This window comes from Falco biarmicus, chromosome 3, assembly GCF_023638135.1.
Source record: "Falco biarmicus isolate bFalBia1 chromosome 3, bFalBia1.pri, whole genome shotgun sequence".
Taxonomy (NCBI): Eukaryota; Metazoa; Chordata; class Aves; order Falconiformes; family Falconidae; genus Falco; species Falco biarmicus.
The window spans coordinates 104,338,968-104,365,243 of record NC_079290.1 but is presented as its reverse complement, the minus strand read 5'-3'; the positions used below and the strand labels follow the sequence as shown (position 1 = coordinate 104,365,243).

General features: G+C 48.5%; 1 protein-coding gene and 1 long non-coding RNA gene across 4 annotated transcripts in view; one reads left to right on the top strand and one right to left on the bottom strand.

Moving 5' to 3' along the window:
* The window catches only part of SAMD11 (sterile alpha motif domain containing 11), a 158,582-nt gene that overhangs the window by 119,538 nt on the left and 12,768 nt on the right, over nt 1–26,276 (bottom strand). Inside the window, 4 exon segments of the mRNA XM_056333045.1 lie at nt 8,737–8,828; nt 10,231–10,496; nt 10,498–11,025; nt 12,156–12,198. Of these exon segments, the coding sequence (XP_056189020.1) occupies nt 8,737–8,828; nt 10,231–10,496; nt 10,498–11,009 (870 nt within the window). The 5' untranslated portion in view covers nt 11,010–11,025; nt 12,156–12,198.
* LOC130146665 (uncharacterized) lies at nt 11,048–25,141 on the top strand. Of its 3 annotated transcripts, none has more exons than XR_008820978.1 (3): nt 11,048–15,202; nt 15,624–15,704; nt 24,817–25,141. It is a non-coding gene; the product is annotated as an uncharacterized LOC130146665 (long non-coding RNA). The 3 variants fall into 3 exon arrangements; XR_008820979.1 differs by having other exon boundaries at nt 11,048–15,704; nt 24,817–24,905; nt 24,992–25,141; XR_008820977.1 differs by having other exon boundaries at nt 11,049–13,645; nt 15,065–15,704.

The window sequence follows — 26,276 nt, the reverse complement described above, 5'->3', positions numbered from 1 at the left end:
TGCTTGTAACTCTGAATTAGCAAGGCCCCAGAGACGCAGTGATAAACACACCCTTCTAGGGGTAAGACACTCATTGACAGCGAACTAGTCTGGTAAAGCAGCCTCCTTGCTTTCAAAAGAAAAAGTTTTATACTAAGAAGCTGCAGTGATTAAGAGGCCCAAGTTAACTGAAGCTGTTTAAAATCCCAGGGCTGCTTTTTAAATTATCGGAAAAAACCACACACCTCCCAGCACTAAACTGGGAATCAGCTACAAGAAAACACACAACTTTTTTGCAGTGTCATGACTAGAAATATTTCAGATGTATTCTCTAGACCAAAAGGCTGTTGAGTATCTCTTCTATCACCAAAAGCTCTCAAGTTTTCCTGCTTCCGAATTCTTGGGAAACCATTCAAGAAAGTTCTATCTCCTTAATCGATCAGCACAATGCAAGAAGTACGAAGTACTGCCCATCATCTTCTATCTTATGACAGAAGATACTGTTACTCTTAGAAATGTTGATTAAACCTTACCATAAAGTCTTTTTTTTTTCCTTCCATTTTACAATGTGATAAAACAAAAGGCCACATCGAGGCCCAGGTTTTTCAGTATGGGCAGGCATCAGCACAGAAACCGCTCCCAGGCAAGTGCCTTCAAACCACACTGAGGCACAGCAAGGCCTCTTGCTCCACAGCACTGCCCCTACATCACTTTCAAAGGGCTGAGCTCCAGATGCATGCTGGTAAACACAGCAAATTTAGACAAATACACATGGCATTGCCACTAGCAAAAGCAGCACATATGCAGCTGAACAACATATTTTTCTGGCAAGCACCCCACTGAAAAAAGCAAGACTGTGTGTACAAGCCCCTAGTCCAGCATGACAGTACAGCAGCCACGGGGACAACAGCCTTCGCTGATGTCTGTGGACGTTACACCAAGGTGAGGCTGCCTCCAAGGAGCTGGCTTGTTGGCAAACACTGGCGCAAGTTTCTTTCAGGATGAAGATTTAAAAGATTAATTAAGCCTACTTTGCATACTTATTGAAGCTATCTTGACATCTTAAAATGAGAGATTTGATGTGCAGGCATATTTTTGTACAGGTAATCAAAGAACAGGGCAAATTTGGGCTTGACAGTATTCCCAGATTCTGTGGCTTTGTATGCATGTGCAAAATAAAGTGAAATCACTAAGAGCTTAAAGTTCCACGTTGACTAGAGGTAAAATAAACAAGCAAGAACCTTTCTTTCCATGCTTGGGAATTCCCTCCATCCATTCCTCCTCGTTGTCAGACACATTATAAGAAAATCCCCTATCAGATTATATTTATGACCCAGGGGAATGTGTAATTTCCTCTCTGTTCTCACTGGTTTTGTTAAAATAACAGAGCCAAAAATAAAAGAAAGGAAATGCACTGCTCCAACAGTGGAGGTAGTACATACAGAAGATTTACCTTTATATAAGAGGAGTATGAGAGTAAAGCAGTGGTGCTAAAGATGTTCTCTGCTTTATTTATGCGCATGATTCCTGCAACAATATGCAACTTTTCAGGAGATGTCTTTCATTGCCCTCAACTGGAAAACACAAGTTTGGGACACAGAGCCCTATAATGAGTTTTTCACTGACATCTACCAGAAGTGAGGAAGGTGAGCACCTCCAGACAGCAAAAAAACCTAAAATGGTGAGAACAGTGATTCTTCAGCTGTTGACTAAGTGAAGATGACGCATTTCAATATGGAGAAGGAAGAAGGGAGAAAACAGGGCATAATAGATACCAAACAAGAATCTGCTGTGTAGTAAGACTTCTTCCAGATGAAGAAAACAGACTGTGAATAAGAGACAATGCAGAAAGGGGGGGGGGGGGGGGGGGGGAGGGACTGGGACGGGGACAGGGGGACCGAGGACACAACCCAAACAAAAACCACAAAAACAAACAAACGAAAGACAGAAAAAGGAAAAAATATAGACAACACAAAGTGATTTTTGCAAGTATAACATTCTGACCAAGCATTACTTCACTAAAAACAGAGTGGATCTCTTCTCTGAAGTCTAGTGCCAATAGAGAACTGCTGCTCTCTCCTCCCTGTCCCGTAACTGAACCAGAACAAGCCATCTGAAAAGTTCATCATCACTGCAAACTTAAATTAGTTGATAGTTTTAAACCTCAGGAAAAGAAAAATGAACAAAGTTTATGACTGAGTTAATTCTGATCCTTTAGTCACCTCTGCCATTTAGATCCCATGTTCAATAAAGGCATTTGCCAACAGGCTCCAAATTAGCACTGACCCCTTTGAATAGGGCCAGCAAGTCTGGACATAGACCACTGCAAATTAAAACAGGTGTCTGTGCCCTGAAGCAGCAGAGACAGCCCTAAGCAGTTTAATGACATCTCTAAATAATTTTGACAGCAAAACTACTTATCCTATGTCACCTTTACACTGCCCTTTACACACTGCTAAGAATACGATGTCGCTTTCCCTGCTTTTACGTATTTATTTTTCTTCCCATGCTCAACTTTCTCTTCCTCAGACCAGGACATTTTCTAGACCTGATGGAGTACAGTACAATTCACCAGGCAAGCAGGGCTGGCGGCAAAGCCCACCCTGCATCTGCTGACTTAGTGTGTAAAACTGACTCCCATGGAGGCTGAAGGCTCCTACAACTGAGCCCACCAGAGAACATACCGCCACGGTGCCAGAAATGACACTCTGTCTTGGCTCTGCCAGGGAATCCACACCACACAAAAGTCTGCAGGACAAGGGAACCCCATCTGCAGTCCTTACAGAATTCCAGCAGGAGGAAATTTGCTTGCTCCAAGCAGAACCCCTCATACACGCCAACCTCAGCACAAATACTCTTCCACCATCTTTCAGGGAAGGTTAGCTTGGCTTGTTATTCACAAACACTAAACTGAACTCACAGATGGATCTTCCTCCATCCTTCCATCATCAAGATCTCCTGCGTTCAGTTTCTCATCGTTGCTCACTGGAACAGCAGAAACTCGCTACAGCTCTTGCACTGTAGCAGACCTCCCCCACTTGGAACTCCTTAAAACCCACTGTAAGATAAAATTACTTTCCTAAGCTATAGCTGCTTATACATCTCTGCTGTTCACTCACAAGACTGCAATCCAATTAATATTTTCCTTTCCAGAGGGTATTTAATAATCCACAAAATTAAATCCTTCAGTATTGTGCTGGCACTCTTAGTACCATTGATCCGGGTTTGTTCTGCCTCTGTGTAAAATAACAACTAGTCATTTTATTGGTCAACACCCATCTTCCAAATCTCTGACAATCGTCATGCAGTTGAAGCATGCCCTGCTCATGAACTGAGTTTAAGGACCATTAGGAAAAACTTCCAAAGCAGAACACATTTACGAACACCTCTCCTATAGCCACATCAACTCCCATTCCAAGTTTTACCCTGTGAACCTCTGTATGACCCAAGAGCCTTCCGAGGGAGAAGCAGACATACACGTGCCCACTGCCCTTGGATTAGAAAGCCTTGCAAGCTAAGGCTGTGGACTCAAACTCAGCACCTCTCCACAGTACTGGATGGGTTGTGTGAGTCCCTCACCCCGTTTAAGAGCACAACATGCCTCATCTCCAGTTTCTCTCTGAAGGTGATTGATGCCTGACAGATTTTGAACAAACTCTTGTTAAGCATTCAAGTTTAACTTCGAAGTTTGCAGTGCAACACACACACTGTAAAAAATGTAAAAATCACCTGAGTGAAGTCCATTAAAAAACAGAACAACAACAAAAAAAAAACCCAAACAAAAAAACCCAACCAACTGGAAAAAAACCTCCAACAAATGCTAACCTAAACTAAAATGTGCTGGATTAAAAGCAACAATCCAAATCAGCATGAAACCACAAATAAAAATCAACAGACTATGCCAAAGACCTTGGGGGGATAAAGAGTTTTATAAGTCTGCTTTACAGAGGGGCTTTTTTCACATTCATAAGGCAGCCCCCAGAGACACGAAGGCAAAAGTTATAAAAACAGTCCCCTTCACATAAACCCCAAGATTCTCCAGCTCCAATCCTTAAGTCCACAGCAGCTCAGGAAGGAACCTAAATCTAATCTATTCAGTTAAAAGCAAAATTTCAGACTTAATCCTGCCTCTACAGGCAGCCAACTAAATTTTCCAGCAAGCAAAGTCCTCTTCTCATAGCAAGGTCCTCTTGAAAGACTCGCATCCAGTGTGGAAGACTCTCCTTTCTGGGCCAGCCGCTGAATTTGGACCCCACAAGGCAGCAATCTACTCAGTAGCCCAGGGATCTCCCTGCTTTCCCCCTGTGCAGCTCCATCCCTGGCTTTCCAGGCAAACATCAGAGCAGCCCACGGCCAGGAGGGCGTCACTGGGGAAGGGCAGTGAATGCAGCTGCAGTCAGAACCCAATAGCCCAAGTCACACAAAGCCACGCTTTGGGGGAGATGCAGAGCTGCCTTCCACCCTGGCACCTCTGAAAACAGGGAGACAGGAGAATGCTCAGAAATCTTGGGCCAAATAACAGAGATCTTGCTGATTGCTGGCATTCAGGTTTTTAAGTAAGCAAACAGTTACTTTTTCCATTCTTGACAGTCTTGAACTAATGCATTAACCTCAGGGGCATCAAAAGAAAACAACAACGATGAGAAGCAAATGAAAAGAATCACATATAAATCAAACCAAAACACAGCCCCAGCAAGCAAACGAACTGCCATTGTCATTAACCAAATAACGCACAATTACCGTGTGTCTCGACATGCAACCAAGGAGATGGAATAAAAGAAAATAAAATAAAATATTCTGTTGTGCTTTTTGTTTTGTTTGAATATGGCCATATCACAATAGCTTTCTGAAAGCTTGCCTCTCCTTCTTTACCTGTGATCCGAACCTCAAACTCCAACGTGGGTCACCTTTCCAACAGGCACCCTGTCCAAGAAAAGTGGGAAAAGAGGACGAGGAGGAGCAGTCAGCGTCCAGTCCTAACACACTTTCAGAGGCAGCATGACTAGTACGAAAAATACAGCACTGGTCACACTCTGATAAGGGAAACAATCGAAGTATACCTACCATTGAGCAATGCCTTTCTGCTGTTACACTGGATACACCATGCTGGACTTCACAAATCTAAGATAATATGGTTTAGGAATAAAGCTTTTAGTGCTGTTCTGAAGACCATTTGGTTTCCCCCACCCTCTGGGTGAAAAGACTGCTGCCGGTGAGCACACTGAGAAGACGTGCCCCGGCTGTGGGTTTGAAAGTGGAGATGGAAAGCACGCGTGAACGGTGTTTGGAGCACACAGGGCAGCTCGATGGGGACAGCCAGAATGCCGTAGCGAACGGGTTTCACCAGACTGGACTGAAATCCATCCAGGGCTACAAACAAGATGAACTGTCTGCCCAGCACTGGCAAGTACAAATGTAGGGAAGGCCCCTGTTCACAGCTCACAACTTAGGTGGTGAAGGCTTGGCACCCCGCACTCCGAAACACTGCAGGGACCCAGAGCTGTGCCATTTCTCCCCTCCAGATCTGAAAGACCTGGGGTGCAGGGAAAAGGGGATGGGAAAATCAGAGGCAGAGGCAACCTCCAGAAGGAGACAGGGGTGGGGGCACAGCACCCCACTCCCCGTCCCTGCAGACCTGGGACAAGGCAGCCACCCGGCCTGGGGGCAAGCCCTGCCCTCCCGGCCCCACGGCGGCACGGGGGGAGCCCTCTCCGACTCCGGAGGGGGCCTCCTGCGCGCCCCCGTGCCCGGGGGTTTCCCCCCGCACCCCCCTCCCAGTTCGGAGCGACCCTGCGGGGCCCTCCTGCATCCCCCTGCCGTCCCCCCGGGCGGCAGCGGCCCCCCCGCCCCGCCGCTGATTGATGGCTGCCGGCGCGCGGGCGGCCGTGGCCGCGGCCCGGGGGAGGAGGCGCCAGAGCGGCCGGCGCGACGCGGCTGCTCCCTCTCCGCCTCGCAGGAAACCGCCGGTCGGTGGCGGAGGGGACCCGGCGCCGGCCGCTGTCTGCAGCTGCAGCAAACGAGCTGCGACGGGGCGGCGGGGGGCGGCGGGGCCGGGCGCCGCTTTCCCGGGGCGCCCTCGGCACTGCCGGCACCGCGGCCGGGGGGGGGAAGCGGCGGGGGCGGCGCGGCGCCAGCGCCGGGTGGGGGGGCCGGGGGCCGGCCCGGCTGGGTCAGTGCTGGGACGGGAAATGGGAATGGAATGGGAATGGGGGGGGGGGCGCGGTGTCCGGAGGGCTCGGTTTTATGGCGAGGACCCGGCCCCACTGGTGCCGCGCCAGGCGCGGCCAGCGGCGGGGGTGCACGGCTCGGCAGCCGCGGTTTCCAAACCCGAGTCGGCGGCACGATGCAATTTCCTCCCCGGCGCAACCCCTCCTCCCCCCGACCCCGAAAGGAGCCCGGGGCCTCCGGAGGAACAGCCGCTGCTGCTGCTGCTTCCCGTCTGGTCGGGGGGCAGCTGGATGTGACCCTTTCCCGAGGGATGAGCCCCGGCAGCGCTGCCGTGCCTGCGGCAGCGAGCACACAGGAGGATTCACATGCCCAGAGCAGCTGGCCTTGCCCCTGCTCTGCTTTGCCCCCTGCCCCTGACAAAGGCAGCGCTTTGGGTTGTTCTGGCCTGTTCCTGGCCCGATTTCGGGGCAGTAGAACCAGCTGCTGACTGGATTGCTCCCCGCCTCCGTCCCTGCCAGTGATAACACAGTAGCACGAGGACCCAGGCACTGCAAGTCTCTACTTACCTACGCTATAAAATACAAATCATTTCTACGTTTGAGGAGAAACGGCCCTTTGATCTCTGTGGTGCTTAAATCAATGATCACTAAATCGGGAAAGATCAACTCTGCCCAATTTTTAATCCTCCTTCTTGTGTAGCCGTTTTGAACGTGTGCATGTAGCTATGACAAGGCACTACCAAAAGATTTCCAGTTCAAAATGTGAATTGTTGAGTCAGGTATATGTTCTAATTCAGAATATGCAGTGAGCACCGAGAAGAAGCAGAGTTCTGATAAAAGCTCTTACTTGGTTTTGTCCTTGCAGCGCAAAGTCTCCCCCCTCTAACTAATTTACACAGCTGGGAAAGCTGTAGGAGGCAAGTCCAGAAGGATTTACTTCTTTCCCAAAACTACACCAACCTCTTCTTTCCTCTATCTGAGCTTCTCAAATTCAGTTCAGTTTTAAAAAAAATGCACTTGTTTCATGCAGAGCTGCCTTCCCATCTGTAAATGCATAGTGTATCCCTGTACCACTCCTAAAAACGTTGCTGCTTGAAAAGCACAATGTGCCATTCTGGCTACCACCTAATACAACTTGGTACCCAGAAAGCAACCAGTACAGCATCATCTAGCCAGACACTTCTCAACACCACCAGCAACTGTGGCATCACTTTGGTCCACAGAGCCCTTGCTCGTTGGCTGCCTCTGATGCATGACTGGTAACTAAAGCATATGCAAAGCTCAAAACTGGAGAAAGCTTATTACAGCACGTTGCACTTTGCCCTGTAAAGTCAGAGGAACTACGTAAGTCCGTTGGAAAAGCTGGGTTTCAGTCTATCTGCCTTGCTGAGTTTGAAATACCATGGCAATGCTGCAGTATCTAGTACTCGTAAGCTTGGTGGACAGTTACTGCTTTAGTATGGACTGCTGCTACGCAAAACAGACACAAGAGACCTGCATCTCTTCATGGTATCTTCACATTAATTTATGTAATTGTTAGTTGTTGCTCTAAGCCCCTTCTCATGTCAATGTATGTATTTGTATACATAAGCACGCATGCACACATACATACTATGCAGAAATAATTTAAATTCACAATTCTGTCATGCGAAATTGCTGCAGAGATACTGCATGTGAAAAGAGACTGTCCGTTTGATCTCAAAGAAACAGTAAAAGAAAAAATAGTTGATTTCAGCAGTTAAAGGACATAAATTTCCACCTGCATCTGTTTCCACAGTGCTACTGGCAATACTCAAGTTGGTTTTTTTCAGACCAAGACCTGCTTTAGCTCCACAAACAGCTTTGCCATCCTGTTTAGATGTTACTGTATTTTATGGTTATTTTTACACATGATGAACTGTTTTTAATGCCTTCGTTTACTGTGATTTCAGTAGCCTTTTATTTATAGCATCAACATCTTTTTCATGAAAACACCGATGTTGTATAGACATTTTGGAAGTCTTAGGATAAAGGCAGACAGCAGAAAACACAAGGAAATCAAAAGTTGAAAAGAAAAGATCTATAAAAGAAATCACTGTGATATGTGACATGAATGTTGTAAAAGTTGTAAACGTTTAAGATGAGCCTGCTCCTCCTGAAGTTTATCTAACAAAATTCACTACTGGCTTGTAAACTGTTCCGACTCTTAACACATGGGTGCGATTGTAATTCCCTTTTGCTTTATTTAGCCATTTTACACCTCTGCACAATACACAAAAATGAAGGGATGAGAACAGGGAAGAGGCTGATGAACGATCTGCCGTTTGCGTATAGACAGCTCCCCCTGAAAACTATGCAGTCACACTGTATGTTGCATCCTTTAGATCAAACACTGCTCTTCCCACCTCCTCTGTTAGCAAACCCCTCTTCTGCTAGCCTTGCCACTAGACTGCGGGTACACTCGCCGTGCAAGCAGTGCTCTGGCACAGACTCAACGACTAGCCCTCAGAGTTCACGGTTTCATCATCTCGGAAGCAAAGGGATTTTTTTAAGGGAAGGAGGCGGAGGGGAGATGTCTTAACTAAAGCACATAGTTTAACAATAATCTTACCACTGGAGACGAAATTCGACACCCAGGGCAATCACAGATTGGAGGATGTACCTGTAAGATTCCTTTGGACATAAGAGTCTTCAAACTTTTCCCTAGATGCAGAGAAGAAGAAAAGAAGAAGAAAAAGGATCAGCATCTTTATAAAAGGAAAGTATTTAAGGAACGGGGGAGGGAAAAGCACGCGTCTCCTTCCCTACAAACACCCCTCCCCTTGCCTGCCTGCCAGCACCCACCCCCCTGCCCGCCCCTTCATCGAACTTTCTCCCATGCAGATACCCGTGGAAGGTAGCACCAGCGCAGCCCTGGCGAGCCCCTGCCTAGCCTCGGTACCGGCGCTTCCGCAGCCAGGGGGAGCCGGGGCAGAAGGCGCCGCCGCCAGCCCGCGCAGCCTGCGCGCACCCGCGCGGGGGGCTCCGCGCTGCCCACGCCACCCGCGCAGCCAGCCCCGCGGCGGGGGCCGGCCCGTGCGAGCGGGGCAGCCCGCTCGGCGCCTCCCCCCCCTGCTCCTCCGACCATTTCAACCTCAGTCCTCCTGACTCACCCCAAAGGAATTGAGATTTCCTGATGGCAGCCAGGAGCCCAGTAATAAAAGAAACAGAAGAGATGAGTGGAGTAATGACAATTAGCGCAGCCCCCGAAGTTATTCCCCTTTTCTCTGGCGATCAATAAACAAGGCGAGGTGTCAGTCACCTCCTAATAACTCCTCAGACCCCTGGGCTGACACCGCCAGCTCTCAGCTAATTACGTGTCGCACTGATTCTCCTCTCCCGCTCCCCCCCCGCCCCGGCCCCGCTCTCCACCTGCCGCCCGCACCAGTGGCCCCGGTGCCGGGACTGCGGCGCTGGCTCGGGCTGCACCGCGGGCGGGAGGGGAGGGGAGGGAGGCAGGGCAGGCTCCCGTCAGCAGCCGCCAGCGCCGCGGAGGTCCCGCACCACCCAGCTGCGAGGGGAACACCCCCTCCGCCCCGCCTGCCGCCCCGCCGGTGCCTGGGCTCGCTCGGCGCGGCGGGGCCGTCGTTCCCCCGCCGCCGCCGGCACGCACGGGCGGCCGGCTTCCGCGCCCCGCCGCCCCCACACCGGCATTTGTCCGCTGGCCAAACCGCTGCCTGCGCCAAACGAAACTTATCTCCAAAAGACACGAGACGTCGTCCCCCCGCCCCCCCCCCCCCCCCAAAAGAAAAAAAAAACCACAAAAAAAAAAAAACCACACACACAACCAAAAAACTGTTCCCAAATCGCTCGGAAAACTTCGCCGCCCTCCGGAGAGCCCGGTACCGGGGCGCTCGGTGAGGGGAACGGGTAGAGAGGGACCCGTGTGCGCGGGGGAGGGGGGCACGGCCACAGGAGACCAGGTCCCGGGCTCCCCCCCCCGTGTGAGCGCCCGCAGGCAGCAAGCCCCCCCGGGCCCGCGGCCAGAGCACGGGAGCGGGAGGCAGGGTGCTCGGGGGAGCGGAGCCGCGCGGGGACCCTGGCATACGCCGAGCGGCGCCTTTACCTTTGTGCCTGATGCTGCGCTTCCAGTCCTTGGCCGTCTCCCTGCCGCTGACAAACTGGAACTCGTTGGGGGTGAGCCACTCTCCCCGGTACCGGATAGAGGGTCCTTTGCTCCCCTGGCACAACTTACTGATGTAGAGCAGCGCCTTGTTCTCCCCGCACTCCACCTCGATGCAAGGCTCTCCGTTGTCAAAGAAGGGCTGGAAATCCGGGATGGAGGAAAACCTCTCCAGCATCAGGTCCTCGGGGAGGTGGGGGGGGGTGGGGGTGGTGGGTCTCGTGGAAGCCCAGGTACGTGCGGTGGGCGAAGATCTGGTCGTAAGCCGGCGGGTGCGGGGTTACCACCGGAATGGCAGCGGCAGCCAGAGGGGCGAGATAGTCAGGTAAGGTTTCCATGGGCTGGTTAAAAGCTGCCAGGGCCATCTCTTCCCTGTCAAGTCGCTCCTTCTTGATAGCAGGCATGGTGCTGCTGCGCTCCCCGTGCGCCCTCGTCTCTCCAAACCACAGTGGCTCTAATGTCTCCGGTTCAACTTGCCCCCGCTCTGGCTGGAGTTTGGATGAAACGCGCCAGCAGCAGCAGCAGCAGCAACACAAGCACCTTTGGCGCTCGGGTGCCGGAGGTGGCTGGTATCCCCCGGAGCAGCCCGCTAACAAATCTCCTGGGCTGGCTCCCCAGCAGAGCTGTCTGGGATCCCTCTCCCACGGAGAGGCTAATGTACCGTAGACCCGGGAGCTGCTGTGTGGCTCGCAGATCTGCCCCTCTGGACTAATACCTGACATCTCGGAGAGGTCTCCGCTGCCGTAGACATTATTTTGGTTAAAAAAAAAAAAAAAAAAAAAAAAAAAAAGCAGCTTATTGATTCCCCTAGATCGACCCACCTTCTCACCAGGCTGGAGGGTTCGCCGCCGCCCACCCAGCCCCCTTTCACCCTGCCCCCCTCCTTCCTTTAAACTGACACCTGGTTTATTTATTTATATGCAATAATTACAATTAAATGCTGCGCCCCCGCCGCTATGCCGCGCTCCTCCCCTCCCGCCGCCGCCGGGCGCGGGGCGGTCGGTGCCCCCGGCTCTGTCCGCCGGGCTCCAGCCGCCCGGGCGCGGGGAAGTTTCCCGGGGGCCGCCCACCGCCACCTGCACAGTGCGGCCTCGCCCCGCTCCCACCGAAGCCTTTACGATCACTGCGAGTTGGCGTTTAATTTCCACTCCTGCACAACATTTTAAAAAGCATGTTATTGCATTACACACATCTACATGTGTGTGCGTGTGCACAGACAGACATCCACGTTTATATCCCCGCGAGCTCGCGCCACGGCACGGCGGGCGCTCTGCCCCCAGACCATAAATGCTCCGCTGTGTGGGGCTACAGGCCCGGGCTGCCCTCCGCGCTGGGACAGACATATATTGATCTGTGCGCAGAAGTCACAGTATAGTTCAGAGACTCTGACCAAACAAGATTTCCCTCCGCCGCCGCTTCTCCAACTTGGCCCATTTAAACAGCAGAGGCGCTTGCAAGCGCCGCGCCGGCGGCGGGCGGGGGGTGAGCGACGGACGGCGCGGCCAGCACCAGCAGCCGCCAGCCCGGCGGGGCGGCCCGGGGGCCCCGACTTCGGCGGGCGGCGGCGGCGGGGGGGCACGGGCACCCAGCGGGGGGTGTGCTCCCGTGCGGGAAGGCCGGCCGCTTGCTCTCCTGGGCAGGCTGCTCTTGTCACCATACCTCGAGAAGGCGGGCAGAGCCTTCTCGTTTCCCATGTGGTGATGTAGCAAGGGTCAGGAGACACGGGTATAAATTTGTTTTCCATTGCGAGCTGTGGCAGGCATGGCACAAGGTCCATGTGAAACTGCCCCGAGAGGACAACACGGACCCAAAATTAAGTTGCACAGTTGTTACAGAGATTTGTCACATCAACAAGACGAGTCCCCTACCTTTGGATAGTAAGTAGGATCGACTACGCAGAAAGAATCCCACCTAGAAGGGAAAGAAAAATAAATTATCTCCTTAAACACAGTACAAGGAATATGCCCCACAAGTCTTACAAGGTGGAAGAACAGCAAGAGTTCTGTATGGGTTCTGTCTTAAGAGTTCCCAGAACACTACCATGAAGTTCTTTGTCCCAAGGTGTGTCTCATTACTTGCTCTCTTACTAGGGGACCTTGTCGAAAGTTGAACTTGCCTTCCAGCCAGCCCGACATGGACTTGCTGGTGTGACAATCAGCCATTGACATAGTTAGCAGGGTACTTTCTGAGCAATAATAGCCCCTGGCACTTCAGCACCATCTCTCAGATGATCTCAGAGCATTCACAGACAAGGAGAAAGAACACCACCTCCTCCTCACACCTTTTTGAGGAAGCTGCTTTTAGCTTCGTTTTACCAGTGGAGAAGCTGAAGCGTAAAGAGGCTTGAGATGGAGAACATGAATGCTGTACTCACACCGGGGTTATGCAGTACTGAGTCCCACTATGAGTGAATACAGGCTAATACAGGTGATGAGTTCACATCTGTGCATCCAGTGATCTTCCTGAGATCTCACAGGTGTTATTTTCTGCCACCACCCCCTCCCCCCCAAGCTCTCAGTGCTAAGTACCCCTCTCTACAAAAACTCCACTAATGGACCACTTAGGGGAACTTCTATACCAGTCAAGGTGGAGGAAACTGCCTCTCTGGGGTTCAGCAGATATGGGAATAGAATCCAAGCCCCAAACCTCAGTTTTCTCTTGACGCTACTTGACCATGATCCTTGTTTCTTGCCTATTTATTCTCAAGAAATGCCAGCTCTGGGAGGCATCCTTGCTTCTTGCTCTAATGAAGAAGGCAGATGTACATACCCATCAAACCCTCTCATTTAGCCTTTCAGGCTTAGGCTCTTACTCTTAATGCTTCTGATTGCTCAAGATGACGGGGAAAATCACTTTCTATTATCACCTAATGAACCAAGGAAAATGCTTGGAAGCAGCTCCAGGAGACACAAGGCATTCTCTGTGAGAGGGTGTAAGTGGCTTCTGGATGGAGGTCAGGTGAGAAGGCCAGACAGTGAGAAGAACTGCTTGCTCTTACGCTCCCAGAAAACCATGCCCGGCACACCTAGAACTAGACAGAGCTCTCTGCAAAGGCTTGAGAACTACTTCAGACCTCCTTTGACTCCACCTTCTTTGTAACTTGGCTTCATGGGACTGATTTCTTTTCACATTTTACAAGGGAGTGGGTATTTTTTTCTCAAGCCTTCTTTCATTTTTACAGCCACAAGGGTTACTACTCTTCTTCCACCTCTTTTCCTTATGGCAACTTCATCTCCAAATGCAGAGAAACCTTGGCCGCAGCCTTCTCCAAAGAAAAGTCTCCATGCTTCCTCCAGGAGGGGTCACAGGAGAGCAGAACAAGAGTGGCCTTCATCCTCCAGGAACAAATCCTTCCATGGTACGTACTTCGAGACTTCTCAGATCTCTGTGGTTTGGATGCACACTCAAACCTAACAGCACTTTGCATTACCATCCAGTCTGCCTGTATTAAAGAGCTGTAATGAAACCTTTCCTAATCCAGAGAACTTCTGTTTACCTTTTATTTCAAAGGAAAAGGTGACTTGCCATGGGGTTTTCCTACTGCATGTCAGCTCAGTTGCTTTTTACCTCTACAGAAACTGGGTTCAAATCTGGACCTAGTCATAAGTAACTGAGTATGCTGAGTTTTCGTTCTAGAAGGGCAGCACCTACTTGGCTGTGTTTTATTCCTGGAAAAAAACAGGCACCTGATGCCAGTCGTGACATAGGTGTACACTGGCCAAGCGGTGTAGAGGTCCAGCAGTGGAAGAGCGAGGCCTCATTTTGGTGGCTTCATACAAGGTGCATGGCTTGGATCAGGCAGGGTTTCTCACTCAGACCTAAGGTGTTCTGGCAGAACTCAGTGAAGTTTAGGGGGATTTAAGAGGCACAGAGGCAGGCTGATTCTATCAGTCTCTTACAAGCACTAAAAGTTCCTAACAAGTCTTCCCTGCTCCTCTCCACTGTAATATAAAGAACAAGGGCTCTGCCTGGATGCTGGAGTCCAACAGCAGGAGTCTGATGTTGTTCAGCTCCAGTCTCTTAACAGTAGAGCTTTCAGGATTAGTGTAAACAGATTCACCACTGGAGACCAGATCAGAGAGATCCAAGCAAGTCCATGGACATGTGGTTAGAGAAAGAACCAGGTATGCTTTGCAAATTCCACTGAGGGACTGGGACATGTTTTTAAGTCTGGGGGCACAAATCACCGTGTCTTTTTGTTGTGTGCTTCAATGGCACCTAGCAAAGGGAAAGCATGATTCTTAACTTGCTCACAGAGGCACTACTACAGTAAACATAGTACATAGTGATCATTTTCCAACATTTAATTCTCCACCTCTGGAATACATCATGTTGGACTGAAAGAAAAGCTAGATCTTTTATTTCTCTCAGGTCAAATGTGTTAACAAGTGCAAAGAGCTAGCTGTGCTGTAAAGCATTTTACAAGAAGAGATGGTGCTCCAAGTACAGGTCTGAAAGTTAAGAGATAATGATTTTTCTCTTTCTAACACCACTTTCAAGGATAAGTTACTACTTGTCCTGGATATGTCTCCCTTATTCTACCTGTAAAAGGAGGGGAAGCTTCCTAAATGTAATTTGTTATTTACATGTGTGACAGTAAACTTCAGAGTTTCTAACTGAGATGAAAGGTCCTTTGTGTTTTTAAAATTCATTGCAGATGCAGGCCCTGCCCCTTTACAGGAAAGACAGGTTGAGGCTGGGGGGAGAGAGATGCCCAGGTACATGTAAAATGACCAGCCTGAGTTTAGAAACTAATCCAGAACATCTGTCTTTGCAGGATTCCAGCACAGATGCTATACATGCCGTCCCTGGCACCACTTAGCCTCTGCCTAAGCTAAGCTAAATGAACAGATAACAACATTCTGTCAGCACAGCAGCATCTATAGCACTGGTCTTGCTGACCTTATTATAGCAGGTATGTAGTCTCACAGTCCAAAACTGTGCTGGAAAAGTTCTGTCCTGTACACCAGAAGAGCTTAGACAATAAAGCAGGACTTTCAACAATTGGTGTAGTATCCAACTGAATCATGTTGTTTCCCCCAAAGAAGACGGGGTGGTTAACCTTTAAGACTTCAAGTTAACAGCTCCTTTCCCCACTTCCCCATCTTACCACATAATTGCCCTGACAGTATCACATCAATGATGGAAAGCAACAGCTCTGTCCCTCCCAAATCATCGAGCCTACCAAAAGACAGGGAAGGAGACCAGAGAGCCACACCACCACCTCCTGAGCCAGGCAGATTCACACCTTCCTCAGTCTCTTTCACAGTCTCAGAGGACATCAAGGCTGTCTAACAGCCAGGATTCACTGCATTTTGTCTTTCATTCCTTGCCAGGTGTAGCCCAGCTCTATGCTCACTGCATGTGAACAGCCAGCCATACTGCCAGAGTCATGCTCAGAGGGATCAGTTTTGGAGGTAATAGTAGCCTCAGGCCAGACTTCTTCATTATGAGAGATACTTTGACAGTCCAGCAGCAAGAGCAAGAGCAGGGAGGGCACAGGTTGGTATTCGGGGGAGGAGGGTTGGGAAGGAAGACACTGGAAAAGGCTTTGCCTCTGAAAAAATGCTTTCTTGGGAACTACTGAGCTGTACCCTTTTTAATCCCACTGATACAGAACACCGCTTTTTTGAACCAATTTATTGGAGTGAAAAATGGAACTTGGAGAGTTTTTTCTTTCTTGAAAGTAGTGTCAGGGTAGTACAAGCTTACGCAACAAACCGGAGCTGTGAATTGCATACATCCCTATCTAACCCAGGCATTTTGTCAGCTTCCCGGAGGACAGCCTGGGCCAGTCAATGGTGCTTTAAGGAACTCTCTCCTCAAACTATTTTCACAAAATGTCTCCTCCAAATCACCTTCCCTACAAGTGCCCTGTATAGCTATGTGACCAGTCTAAATAGATCAGTACTCTAACCCTAGAGGAATTAAATGTCGGGGAGAATTGAAGGAAGTTTTATCTGGGAGGCAAGGACTAATTCTAAACTAGCTGCTCCATTCTTCTAAATAATGAATAACTTCCCATGCAGGGAACACATTTTCTGTTCTCTCTGACTTGGTATAGTGGTTACACTGTAAACAGTCACCTGGCCTACAGCTCAGAGACCTTTGTACGCTGCTGCACATACTGCACAGCAAGAATCACCCTGCAACTGCCCTGGGAGGCTGGCTGTGCACCAACTGACCATTTTGCTTTGTGATGTGCTGTCAGAGGACGTGACACTGGAAAACCTATGAGATGATAGGAGGACTGATGCGCCTCTCTTCCTTACTGGTTGAAGTTCAGCTATCTTGGGGTTATGTAGATCAGAATCAACCTTGAGATCTGTACAAGAAGTTTAAATTAAAAGGGCAGAATCCTATTTCCATTAAAACCAACAGCAAATTTTTACTGATTTGACACTTCAGTGTTCTAGTCCTCCATAATATAGCAAGAGATTGCCCTTCTCTGCAAAGGTTTTGGAAAACAACAAGTTTAGCTACACTCAAGTGATGTCTCCATGATGTAAAAAAAACATTTACAGAAATCACTAATGGAATAAGGCTTTACGTATCAAAGCTGCTGTTCTAATAACCATGCTCTCTGACCATTCTAAGGCAAGAGCTGCCACCTTTGCAGTCCCAGTTTCTGGACAGCTTCCCTGTACTTCTCTCTGCATTTACTATACTTCTTTGTGCATACTGCAATTAAAAATGCATCTTTCTCCCTTCTCTATTCCTCTGTCCTCAGAGGTTATTTATTGCTAATTCATAACTGTTGTGAAAGACTTGAGATATCAGAGATGTAATGCAGAAGAAAGCCTCCACCAGATTCTCTCTTTCCCCTAAAGCCTTTGTTTGTGCTGCTCCACTCTGCGCCACTGCTCAGAAAAACTCACTGTATCAAAAGATGGTGAAATGACGGTCACGTATTAATCTAAAGCTTGGCTGTGTCCCAACACTTGTGTATCACTCTGTGCTACTCCACTTCCCTAACTTCCCGCCTGCCTTCCCTCCTACAATCATAATAACAAAAAGATACACTGAAAAACTGGCTATCCAAGAATCTGGGTACGGTTGGAATCTATTGCTGGGTTAAAACAATAAAAAAATCGTGACCATTGAAAAGACAATAACATTAGGCGTGCCATCCCAACATCAAACAGTGCCACAGACAAATAAGCCATGGGTCTCTCCCTTAATTCACATGCATATACAAACATGGACAAACAGCACTTTTTTTAGGATAGGCCGATGAACCTTGTTAGCTAATCCTTTGGAAGTAGTGTTTCAGAAGAGTCTAGTGCAATCAAGGTGTGACTGCTTTTAATACATGCTAGAAAGATCAAATTAAACACTAGGTAGAACCTGCCTTGACCAGTTTAGGGGGTGCTAAAGTACACACCACCTGAGCTGGCTTACAGCTGTCAAACACATTAATTAGAGCTAACACATTAAAAAGTCTTTAAATCAGTCATTGGGCATCTCTGCAGACAGGTTTTGTATTGTTCTTATTCTCCTCTTCTAGAAATTGATGTAGTGTAGTCACTGCCCTACTAACAGTGGGATTAGCGTACATCACCTCTCCGCTAGTATAACTGCACCCCACGAGAGAGCTGTGCAAATGCCACTAGGAATGTTTCTGAACAATTACTGTTACAGCAATGTGAAACTATGTACAGATAGGCCCTAGTCAGAGCTGTGTCTATACTGCAGTTTCAGATATGACTGCAGCAAGTGCCCGTCTGCCATAGTTAAATGTTCCTAAATTAACACTGGTACTCTGAGAAGATATCACATAGGAGCTCCATCAACATGGACCTACGTTTGTGTAAGGAATTCTCACTGAAGTTTGTGCTGCTGTGCTTTCTCTGCAATTGTTTCACAGACTACCTAGATCAACGCCGGTACAGGCAGGCAACTGTAACTTCAGCGCCACTGTGACCAGAACTCTTACATGGTCTCTTCTACCATGTACGTTGTATTTGAACACAACATACTCAAAGACATACCTACAAACAGTCACAGGCACAAGCAGAGTCTCCAGTGAACTCAAGGAGACAAATGCACATAAACAACTTTGCACTCACTCCTCACTCGAACCTCCTCCATGACTATGAATAAATGCTGGGTCAGGACCACATGAAGGCTTGTCTTGTCTGAGTTTGTTTTTCTTTTCTTTTAAATCTTACATTCCTAGAAAGAGACTCAATGAAGTAAACTTGTTGCCATGACTACACTGCAACAGAGTGCTTAAATCAAACAAAAACTTAGATTAGATTAAGAAAAGAATAACAAAAACTAAATAAAGGGAATTTCAAAAAATATGTAAACAGGCATTTACACATTTGAATCTTCTCATGGGGATTTGAGTTCCTTGGAAGATGAGCAACTTTTCTGCTCCGTCCTTTGCATTGCTTCATAGCAAACGCAGCATGCTTGTGGACAAGGGAAGCTGCCTGCTGCAACTAGTTAGCACCAAGTTTTATTTGTTTGTCAGACTTCCAAACCTGAACTTTTCTACATGTGGAGTCAGGCATTCCCATTTCTATTTCTGCCTATTTTGTGCCGCTGTGTGACTGCAGCAATTCACCTAGTGACTCCAAACTCAGGTTCTTCACTCATGAAACAGAGAAAACATCTCTGTAAAGCAGAGTGGGGAAGTACTGCTCTTCAGGTGCTCACACTCCTCATTCATTTCCATCTCATAGTATAGATTTCTATAGCTCTGTTTCTCTCAGGTTCAATACTTGAGCAAAACCAAGTAATTATGAGCCATAATGCACCACAAGCAGCAAATGCAGAAATGTCAGAGCATGCAGTTTGCGCATAATTTACATGCCTGATGCCTAAAATTGTTCATCTAAACTCTTTGGAAAATACTTACAAATAACTATTTTGTTCACAGCAGGAGAAAAAGATTTTGTTTGTCATACATCTTCCTTTTCTTAGCCAAAACTAATCTGCATCCAGACATGGCACAAAGCATTTTCACTCACTCTTCACACTCAAAAAGCACACATGCAAATAAACACATTGTCAGCACACACTTAGAAAACTACTCTGTACGTGGTCAGAAACATTAAAGTTTTGCACCAAAAGAAAAGGATAAAAAGGCATTTTGAACATTGTGCTGTTTACAAAAACTATTCCTTTCATCTGTTGTCTATAGCACAGAGTTAGCCATAGCTGCAGATAAAATGATGGGAACAGCTACAGTCCTGTAGCAATTGACACACACAGTAGTAGTGACAGCCTGGCACCGAGGGCCATCCATTGTTAGACACAGACACACAGAGATGCACGGGCATGTGCACTCAGAAAATAGATTCTGGGTAAACAAGAACGCAAATTTTTCTTTGTTTTGTGCCCTGAAAAAGACAGGAAGAGCTAAAATACCAAACCTGAGGTTCTGTGCATATCAACTGGTAAGAGACATGCTGCTGAAATATTAGTTTGGCTTTATAGAAGCAGTCATCAGAAATTCAGTCGCTAACATTTCAGCCATATGGTAACATGCATCTCATCCTCAGCAGATGAACAGATGTGCCAACAGCTGAAGGGGCAAAAAGCTGGGTTCCAACACACATTTCATTTTTCACTACCTGGAAAAGACTTAGGAGGAAGTTGGGGCCAATTATGGAAAACGAGTAGTGCAGGAAAGAGATCTTCTTAAGTTCCTGTCTTCCCTTTTAAGTACATCAAGCATGCAGAAATTTCTCACGTGTGCTTTGCACCCAGAAGCAATGCTGGCATTAGCCGTAAACCACTGCATATAGGTTAAGGCTGCACTGACCCTCAAATAAAAAAGCCTAATCCATTGTAAATATGCAGAAGACACTAAATTCTATTACCACCCCCCGCTTGTTACTTTCATTCAGTTTTTAAGGAGCCTGCCTCTGAGGTATGGTCTTTAATCACAATTACAGCAAAACACTGATTAGGATGCACATGGTAACATCATAGGAAACAAATATAAAATTGTCTTGACTAAGTAACTGAATGCATTTATTGGGATGGTATTGCTTTTAATTAGCCTTAATTTCCAAAGAATTATTACTTGCTAAAAAAAAGAAAATCTTTATGGATCTTTTAAGTTTTTGAGGGCAAGATTCTCCCTCTCTCTCCTACTAATACCTGAGAGAGTAGACCTAGCATAACTCATCAGGAAATTTGCTGTATTTGACTGGAGGAATGCTCATTGTTCTAATATATTTGGGGGTTTTGTTGTAACTACAAAGACTGCATTGGTTCTCACTGAATGGATATGGAAATCAATTCCCAATCTGGATTAACCTTCAGACTACCACAAATACGTTGTGCTTCTTGGAAGTAATCTGTGTGTTTGTACACACGTGCACATTAACATACACACACACACACAGAGGCTATATACATCTGTGCAATTTTATACCTCATTCTGATCAAATTTGTAGTTTGCTTCATGAAATACAGTAATGCAAACCAGGCCATTCATTTCTCTCTGTAACATGAACGTGACCCTATTAGCGTCAACCTTGAGAAGTCCAGGACATAGTGCAAATCCAGGTAAACGGGCTTGGTTAGGGATGTTATATCCACATTATTCTGGGCTGAGCCTCCATTCTTTCTCCTCCCTTCACTCCCTTAGTTTCCTGGTCCCCATGGCTAATGCTCATAGTCTGCATACGCCCCTACCATTTGCTTCCATCCTCACAGAAGAAACACCCTATGCTGTTGCTGTCAGGACATCTGGTGTGGTACAACAGGAGGAGGTTCTAGATACCAGAAGTCATAAGGCCAATTATGGGACAGCAACTCAGAGTCCTTTCTGAAACGGCTGACATCTGTCCAGATCCTTAATTCTACTGAGAGAAAAAGGGGTTTAAACTAAACCTACTGAATCACCAAGGGGGTTTCTTTGGAGGAGTCTCATCAAGCACAGGCATAGGCCCCGTCCTGCTTATTGTGGTGGCAGGAAAATAAGCAAGCAAGCAAGCACATCATTCAAACTAAGATACAGTTTTGTGCATGCCCCACACCTTTTTGCACGTTTTAGACCTGTTCAGCAGTGCAGTTTTATCTTCACTTTGAGCTGATGGCAGCCACTGCTGCATGAAAGCTCCAAAATGGCTTCAGCAGCTAGAACGACTGTATCAAGACAAAGCAGGGAAAGAGATCTGAATGACCTACTAGAAACAGCTTGTGCTCCAGTGCTCAGACATTCACATCATCTAAGAAAAAAAGATTCCCCCAAAAATGCATAAAACCAGCCCCAAATCTCAGCTCCAGAAGCAAGACAGCCTGCCCTTGATTATGGAGATTCGCACAGTAATGTGTCTGGTTAACTTCCAGCCATCCATATTGAAAATTCCTCAGTATTTGCTTCCTGTCATATTCTTTGCAGAGCAGAGCTCATATTCAAGAAGTCAAGGACTGTGGTACCCATAGTGCGTTCACAGACTCTGCAGAGTGAACCAGTTTTAGATTCCACCACTTGCCTTCTCAACTGTAACTCAGGAGTGGCTCAGGGCTGAGAGGTTCCCATCCCTGTTCCCTGAGTGTCTCAGCACCACCAGAGATGTTACCTTTGGTACCCCTTGCTGAGGATTCTTCTGTGCATTTTAACCTTTATCTCAGGAGGCAAACACAACATTTTACAGAGGACAGAGACACTCTCCCCTCTGTGCTCTTGTTCTGCCTCATGAGAACACAGGGATGATGGGTCCCAGTCTCCTGTTTATCAGCAGTCCTGGAAGCTGACACGGCTCCGTGCAGTGCCCGTGGTCAACAGCCAAGTAAGACAGACAAGAACGTGCATGCCTGGGTGAATGCAGCTTTTTCTTCCATCTGGAGCTATAAGCCTTGACGATAAGTGTGTGACTGGGTGTTTTCATCCATAAGGAGATCTTCAAGACGTTGTTACAGGGAGTATCTGGCACATCCCATCTATCTATCTATGTCACTATGGTATCTAGGCACTGTATAATTTCACATTATAGCGGATTATGGAAAACATTTCCCTAGAAGACTGTTGGCCCTTTAGTAACACTAATGCCCTCTTTTGTGACATTCCCCGGGACCGTTACAAGAGCAGGGCTTGTGTGCACCAAGAAATGTACCATTAAAATTATAGAGCCATTTCATACTGCATAACTCCCACTTGGGATGCTTTTCCAAAAGAGGCACTTTTCTGATCTTATTTGTGTTACTCAACTGGGGAAAGGCATTATTATTTGGAATAATAATAGAGATCATGCTGTTACACCTACAGTACTTTAACTACACTGATAACTGTTGTAACTTTTTTTCAAGCGAATAGACCTTTTTTCTCAGTCTCTGTCATTCTCCGTTCATCCAGTACTGTGCCACAGGAGAAATTCTTCTGGAAATACCAAAGAAACCTGCAATGACAGTCTGTAATCTGAGCTTCTGTGAGACCAGGCATTTTGGGATTGGATTTGTCTCCTCCTAGAATAGACAGGAAAAATCTTCCCCAGCTGATTTCTGCTAATACCTTGATCTGTAGCCCATTAATGAGCAACTTATTACAAAACCTACATCTTTGTATTTCAAGTTGTTTTGCTTTGGTTGGATGTACTGTTCATGAAAAGGTCTAGGTGCCAGAATCAGGCTTTCAACATGCCTATTTGCAATGACAAATTCAAAATTCCCTTTCCATTGATGTTCTTGGAGCCATCTTCAGACTTGCTGCTGCAGTCGCTACCACTAAATGCCACTAAATCAGTAAATCCATTTATTGAAATAGTCATACAGAAGTGCAGCAATGAGACACAAACTCAATCCAATTCAAAGCTCTTCTAAGCAGAAGGAAATAAAGATTCAGCTCTGTTCTCCGGGAAACTTGAGTAAAAAAAGGGTGGAAGCTTAAGGATGTATATGGTAAAGAAAAGGCCATTCAGGAGACAATACAAATAAACCCTAGCAATAACTCAACAGGGACAAGAAGGTAAATGGTGTCCCAAGCACTCCTTTAGCAAAGCACTGAAAATACCTCTGGGATTGTCCAAGGCCCCTTGATTCAAGATACATCTTTCCATCAGCTCTCTGAAATGCTCAGCAGTAACATCTGGAACCCCCATCCAATTATAAGATGAAATGCAGGAGGATCAAAGAGAGAGTTTCCCAGTCTCATGAGAACAAGCTGGAGCGTGGGATAATTAGCAGCTTCTGACTGCTGCTAACCACCTCTTACTCGTTAGCATTTTCCCCTGGCCTCCCCACCTGCATGTGCAGTCCCCATTGCCTCCAGAGTACCAAGGGCCCCTCCATGCATGTTTCTTTAAACCTGCCCGTAACAATCGTTGCCCTGACACATCCTGGAAGTTTATAGTGGTCTCTTCTCTCCTCTCGCCGTTAACCAGAGGCAATGCCTTTTGGGACATACTTGCACTGCTTGGGAGTGGGGATGAGGGCAACAGACTGGGAGGCTGGGGGGTTCAGGAGCTCCAGGGATCCTGGTGCATCTCCAGACAGGTGACACCAGGGAAGATATACAACTATAAAGTAACAAAAGAATATTTACTTTGCTTCTGGTATTCCCTTGTGTCCAAGGAGTTCTAATCAGGATGAGAGGTGTAATTCACTGCGAGAGAGAAATGCTTGTTAGTGCCCACTTTTTTTTTTTAACTGGCTAATACATCGCAAGCAGCACAGAAGTTTAAGTCTGAAAGGCACCTTAACAATAGCGAGGAGTTAAGCTGTCAGGAGCAAGACTGAATTGTGAATTGCTTGACCTTGCAAAAGAAACGTGGGTTACATGTCTGTCACACATGGGGACCCTTAGAGTTGCATCACTGGATTTGGCTTAAGTGCCTGCTCTTGTCAGGAAGAAGAGCAGTCAGCAACTCTCCTCTGTCCAAGGGACAGACTAACTCAGAAGGCATAGAGGGAAAGCTTAGACTGGAATCCCCATCCAGACCATTTTCCCCATATGCCATGGCAATTCTCCACAAGACGGGGACATTTCCTTCTGACAAGTCAGCCAACAAATCCAGCCCTTCCCCGATGCTACGGCGTTCCTGTCTCATCACTTTGAGCAGACTCATGTCACAATCCCAGAGACAAAACCCATGGAGGGACCCTGGTCACACTGTCTACTGACAAGGGAAAAAACCTGATTGGGCACACATGAAATCCACAAGCAAAGAAACAAACAACCTGAAATAAGGGTGAAATGCTAATGAAGATCTGGAAAGCACTGGGGGTTCCTTAGATTAAAGGTATCCTGGGAACATAGCCAGTAATGGCAGATAAGGTCAGCCTAGGGACTGCATTCAATTTTATCTTAAAAATCCAACTTTACATACAGTGACTCAACAAAAATATAATAAATGTAAATCACATAGCAGTCTATTGTGCAGATTTTGAGCAGTTCTGCATTGGAAACAGTTTACTGTGTGGTTGCCAGATTGACACAGCTCTGACCCCATTCTCCAGTCCAGACTGTCCACCTCCCCCCCTTATACAGACAAAGCACACCCCCCCCAGAGACCTTCAAAGGCTATCCCAGGCAAACCTATTTTCTCACTCCTATCGTTTGGCCTGCAGGTACAAATGAGTGTTGAGGTGAGCTGCAGCCTCATCCTTTTGCAACCAGCCTCCGAGGGCAGCTCTGCCTGGCTACAGACCTCACCAGTGTAAGCTCTCCCTGCCTGCCGTGCAATGGCATGGGCTGCAGTCACTGAGAAGTCTGCAGAACCTCATTTTCTCCCTTGCTTGACAGCGACTTCCAAGCTCATGACTAAGGAAAGGATGAGTTTGTTCGGGGCAGCAGGAGTTTCAGCTAACTGATGGACGCCAGTGGATGCTGGGATGCTCTGCTGTAACAGTCTCTCCAGCTCCAGCAAATCAAATCACGAATAGAAATACATTAGATTCCTTTTCCTCCAACTCGGCTCCAGACTCCTTTTTAACAACCAGCCCCCCCCAGCCCTGAGGAAAGCCTTCTCCCTACTGCCGCACCCCCACCCCCTCCCCCGCCATCTGCCCGAGAGCCGCGGGGCGACCGCGAGCACCGAGCGGCGGCCACGGCCGGCCCTGGGCCTGGCGCGCTGCGGCGAGACGAGGAGCGGGGCCGGCCGGCCCGTCGCTGCTCGAGAACCCCCCGGCGGGGCCCCCGCCGCCGCCGCCGGTTGCTGGCAGCAGCCCCCGGAGCCGCAGCGCTGCCGCCGGGGAGAGAGGTAATAAATAACCCGGGGAGCGAGGCGCGGAGCCCGGCGGGCGGCGCAGACTCTGACCTGACAAATACCCACTGGAAAATCATCACCTCCCGCCCCCGGGAGCCTGGAGCCAGCCCCAAGCCAGCCCCAGGCGGGGGGGCGGCTGCGCAAACACTGGGGCGCGCAGGAGCCAGGCGGCCCCGCCACCCGCCCCGTCGAGCCGCGCCGCGCCGCCGGGGGTGGCGGCAGCGGGGGCGGGCGGCGGGGCCGCGGGGCCGGGCGGGGCCGGCTGCGGAGGGCGGGCGGGCGGGGGGGAGCCGAGCGGCGCCGCCACCACACACACGGACAGCACCGCGCCTCGCCTCGCCTTCGCGGCTAGGCTACGGCGGGGAGCGCCGCCGAGCTGACCCCCGCGCCGGGACGAGGCGGCCGGCGCTCCCCGGGGGTCCCGGCGCCGAGCGGGAGCAGCCGCACGCCGGGGAGGGGTTCTCCTGCCCCCGCCGTTGGGAGCGAGTTTCCCAGTGAGCGAGGCTCCCAGTCTGCAGGATCACCCCGTCCCACCGCTGCATGCCCTGCCCTAGAGCCTGCTCTCACCTGCTCCGTCAGAAGACACAGCACCCAATTTCCCAGGGGTAGCGAGGAGGAAAAGGGGGGCTTGGATAGATGGATGCTTTATTTTCTGCTCTATGCAATAAAGTGTGATTATAAAGAATATAACAGGGAGCACAGCTTGAATTCCAATTGGTGGAGAGCCTGTTGTTAACCATCAGGGAACTATTTATTCTCTAGCCTTACTGATGCTCCTTGGTCAATAATGATAAGGGGGGGGGGGGGGGCGGGAAGGAGAAG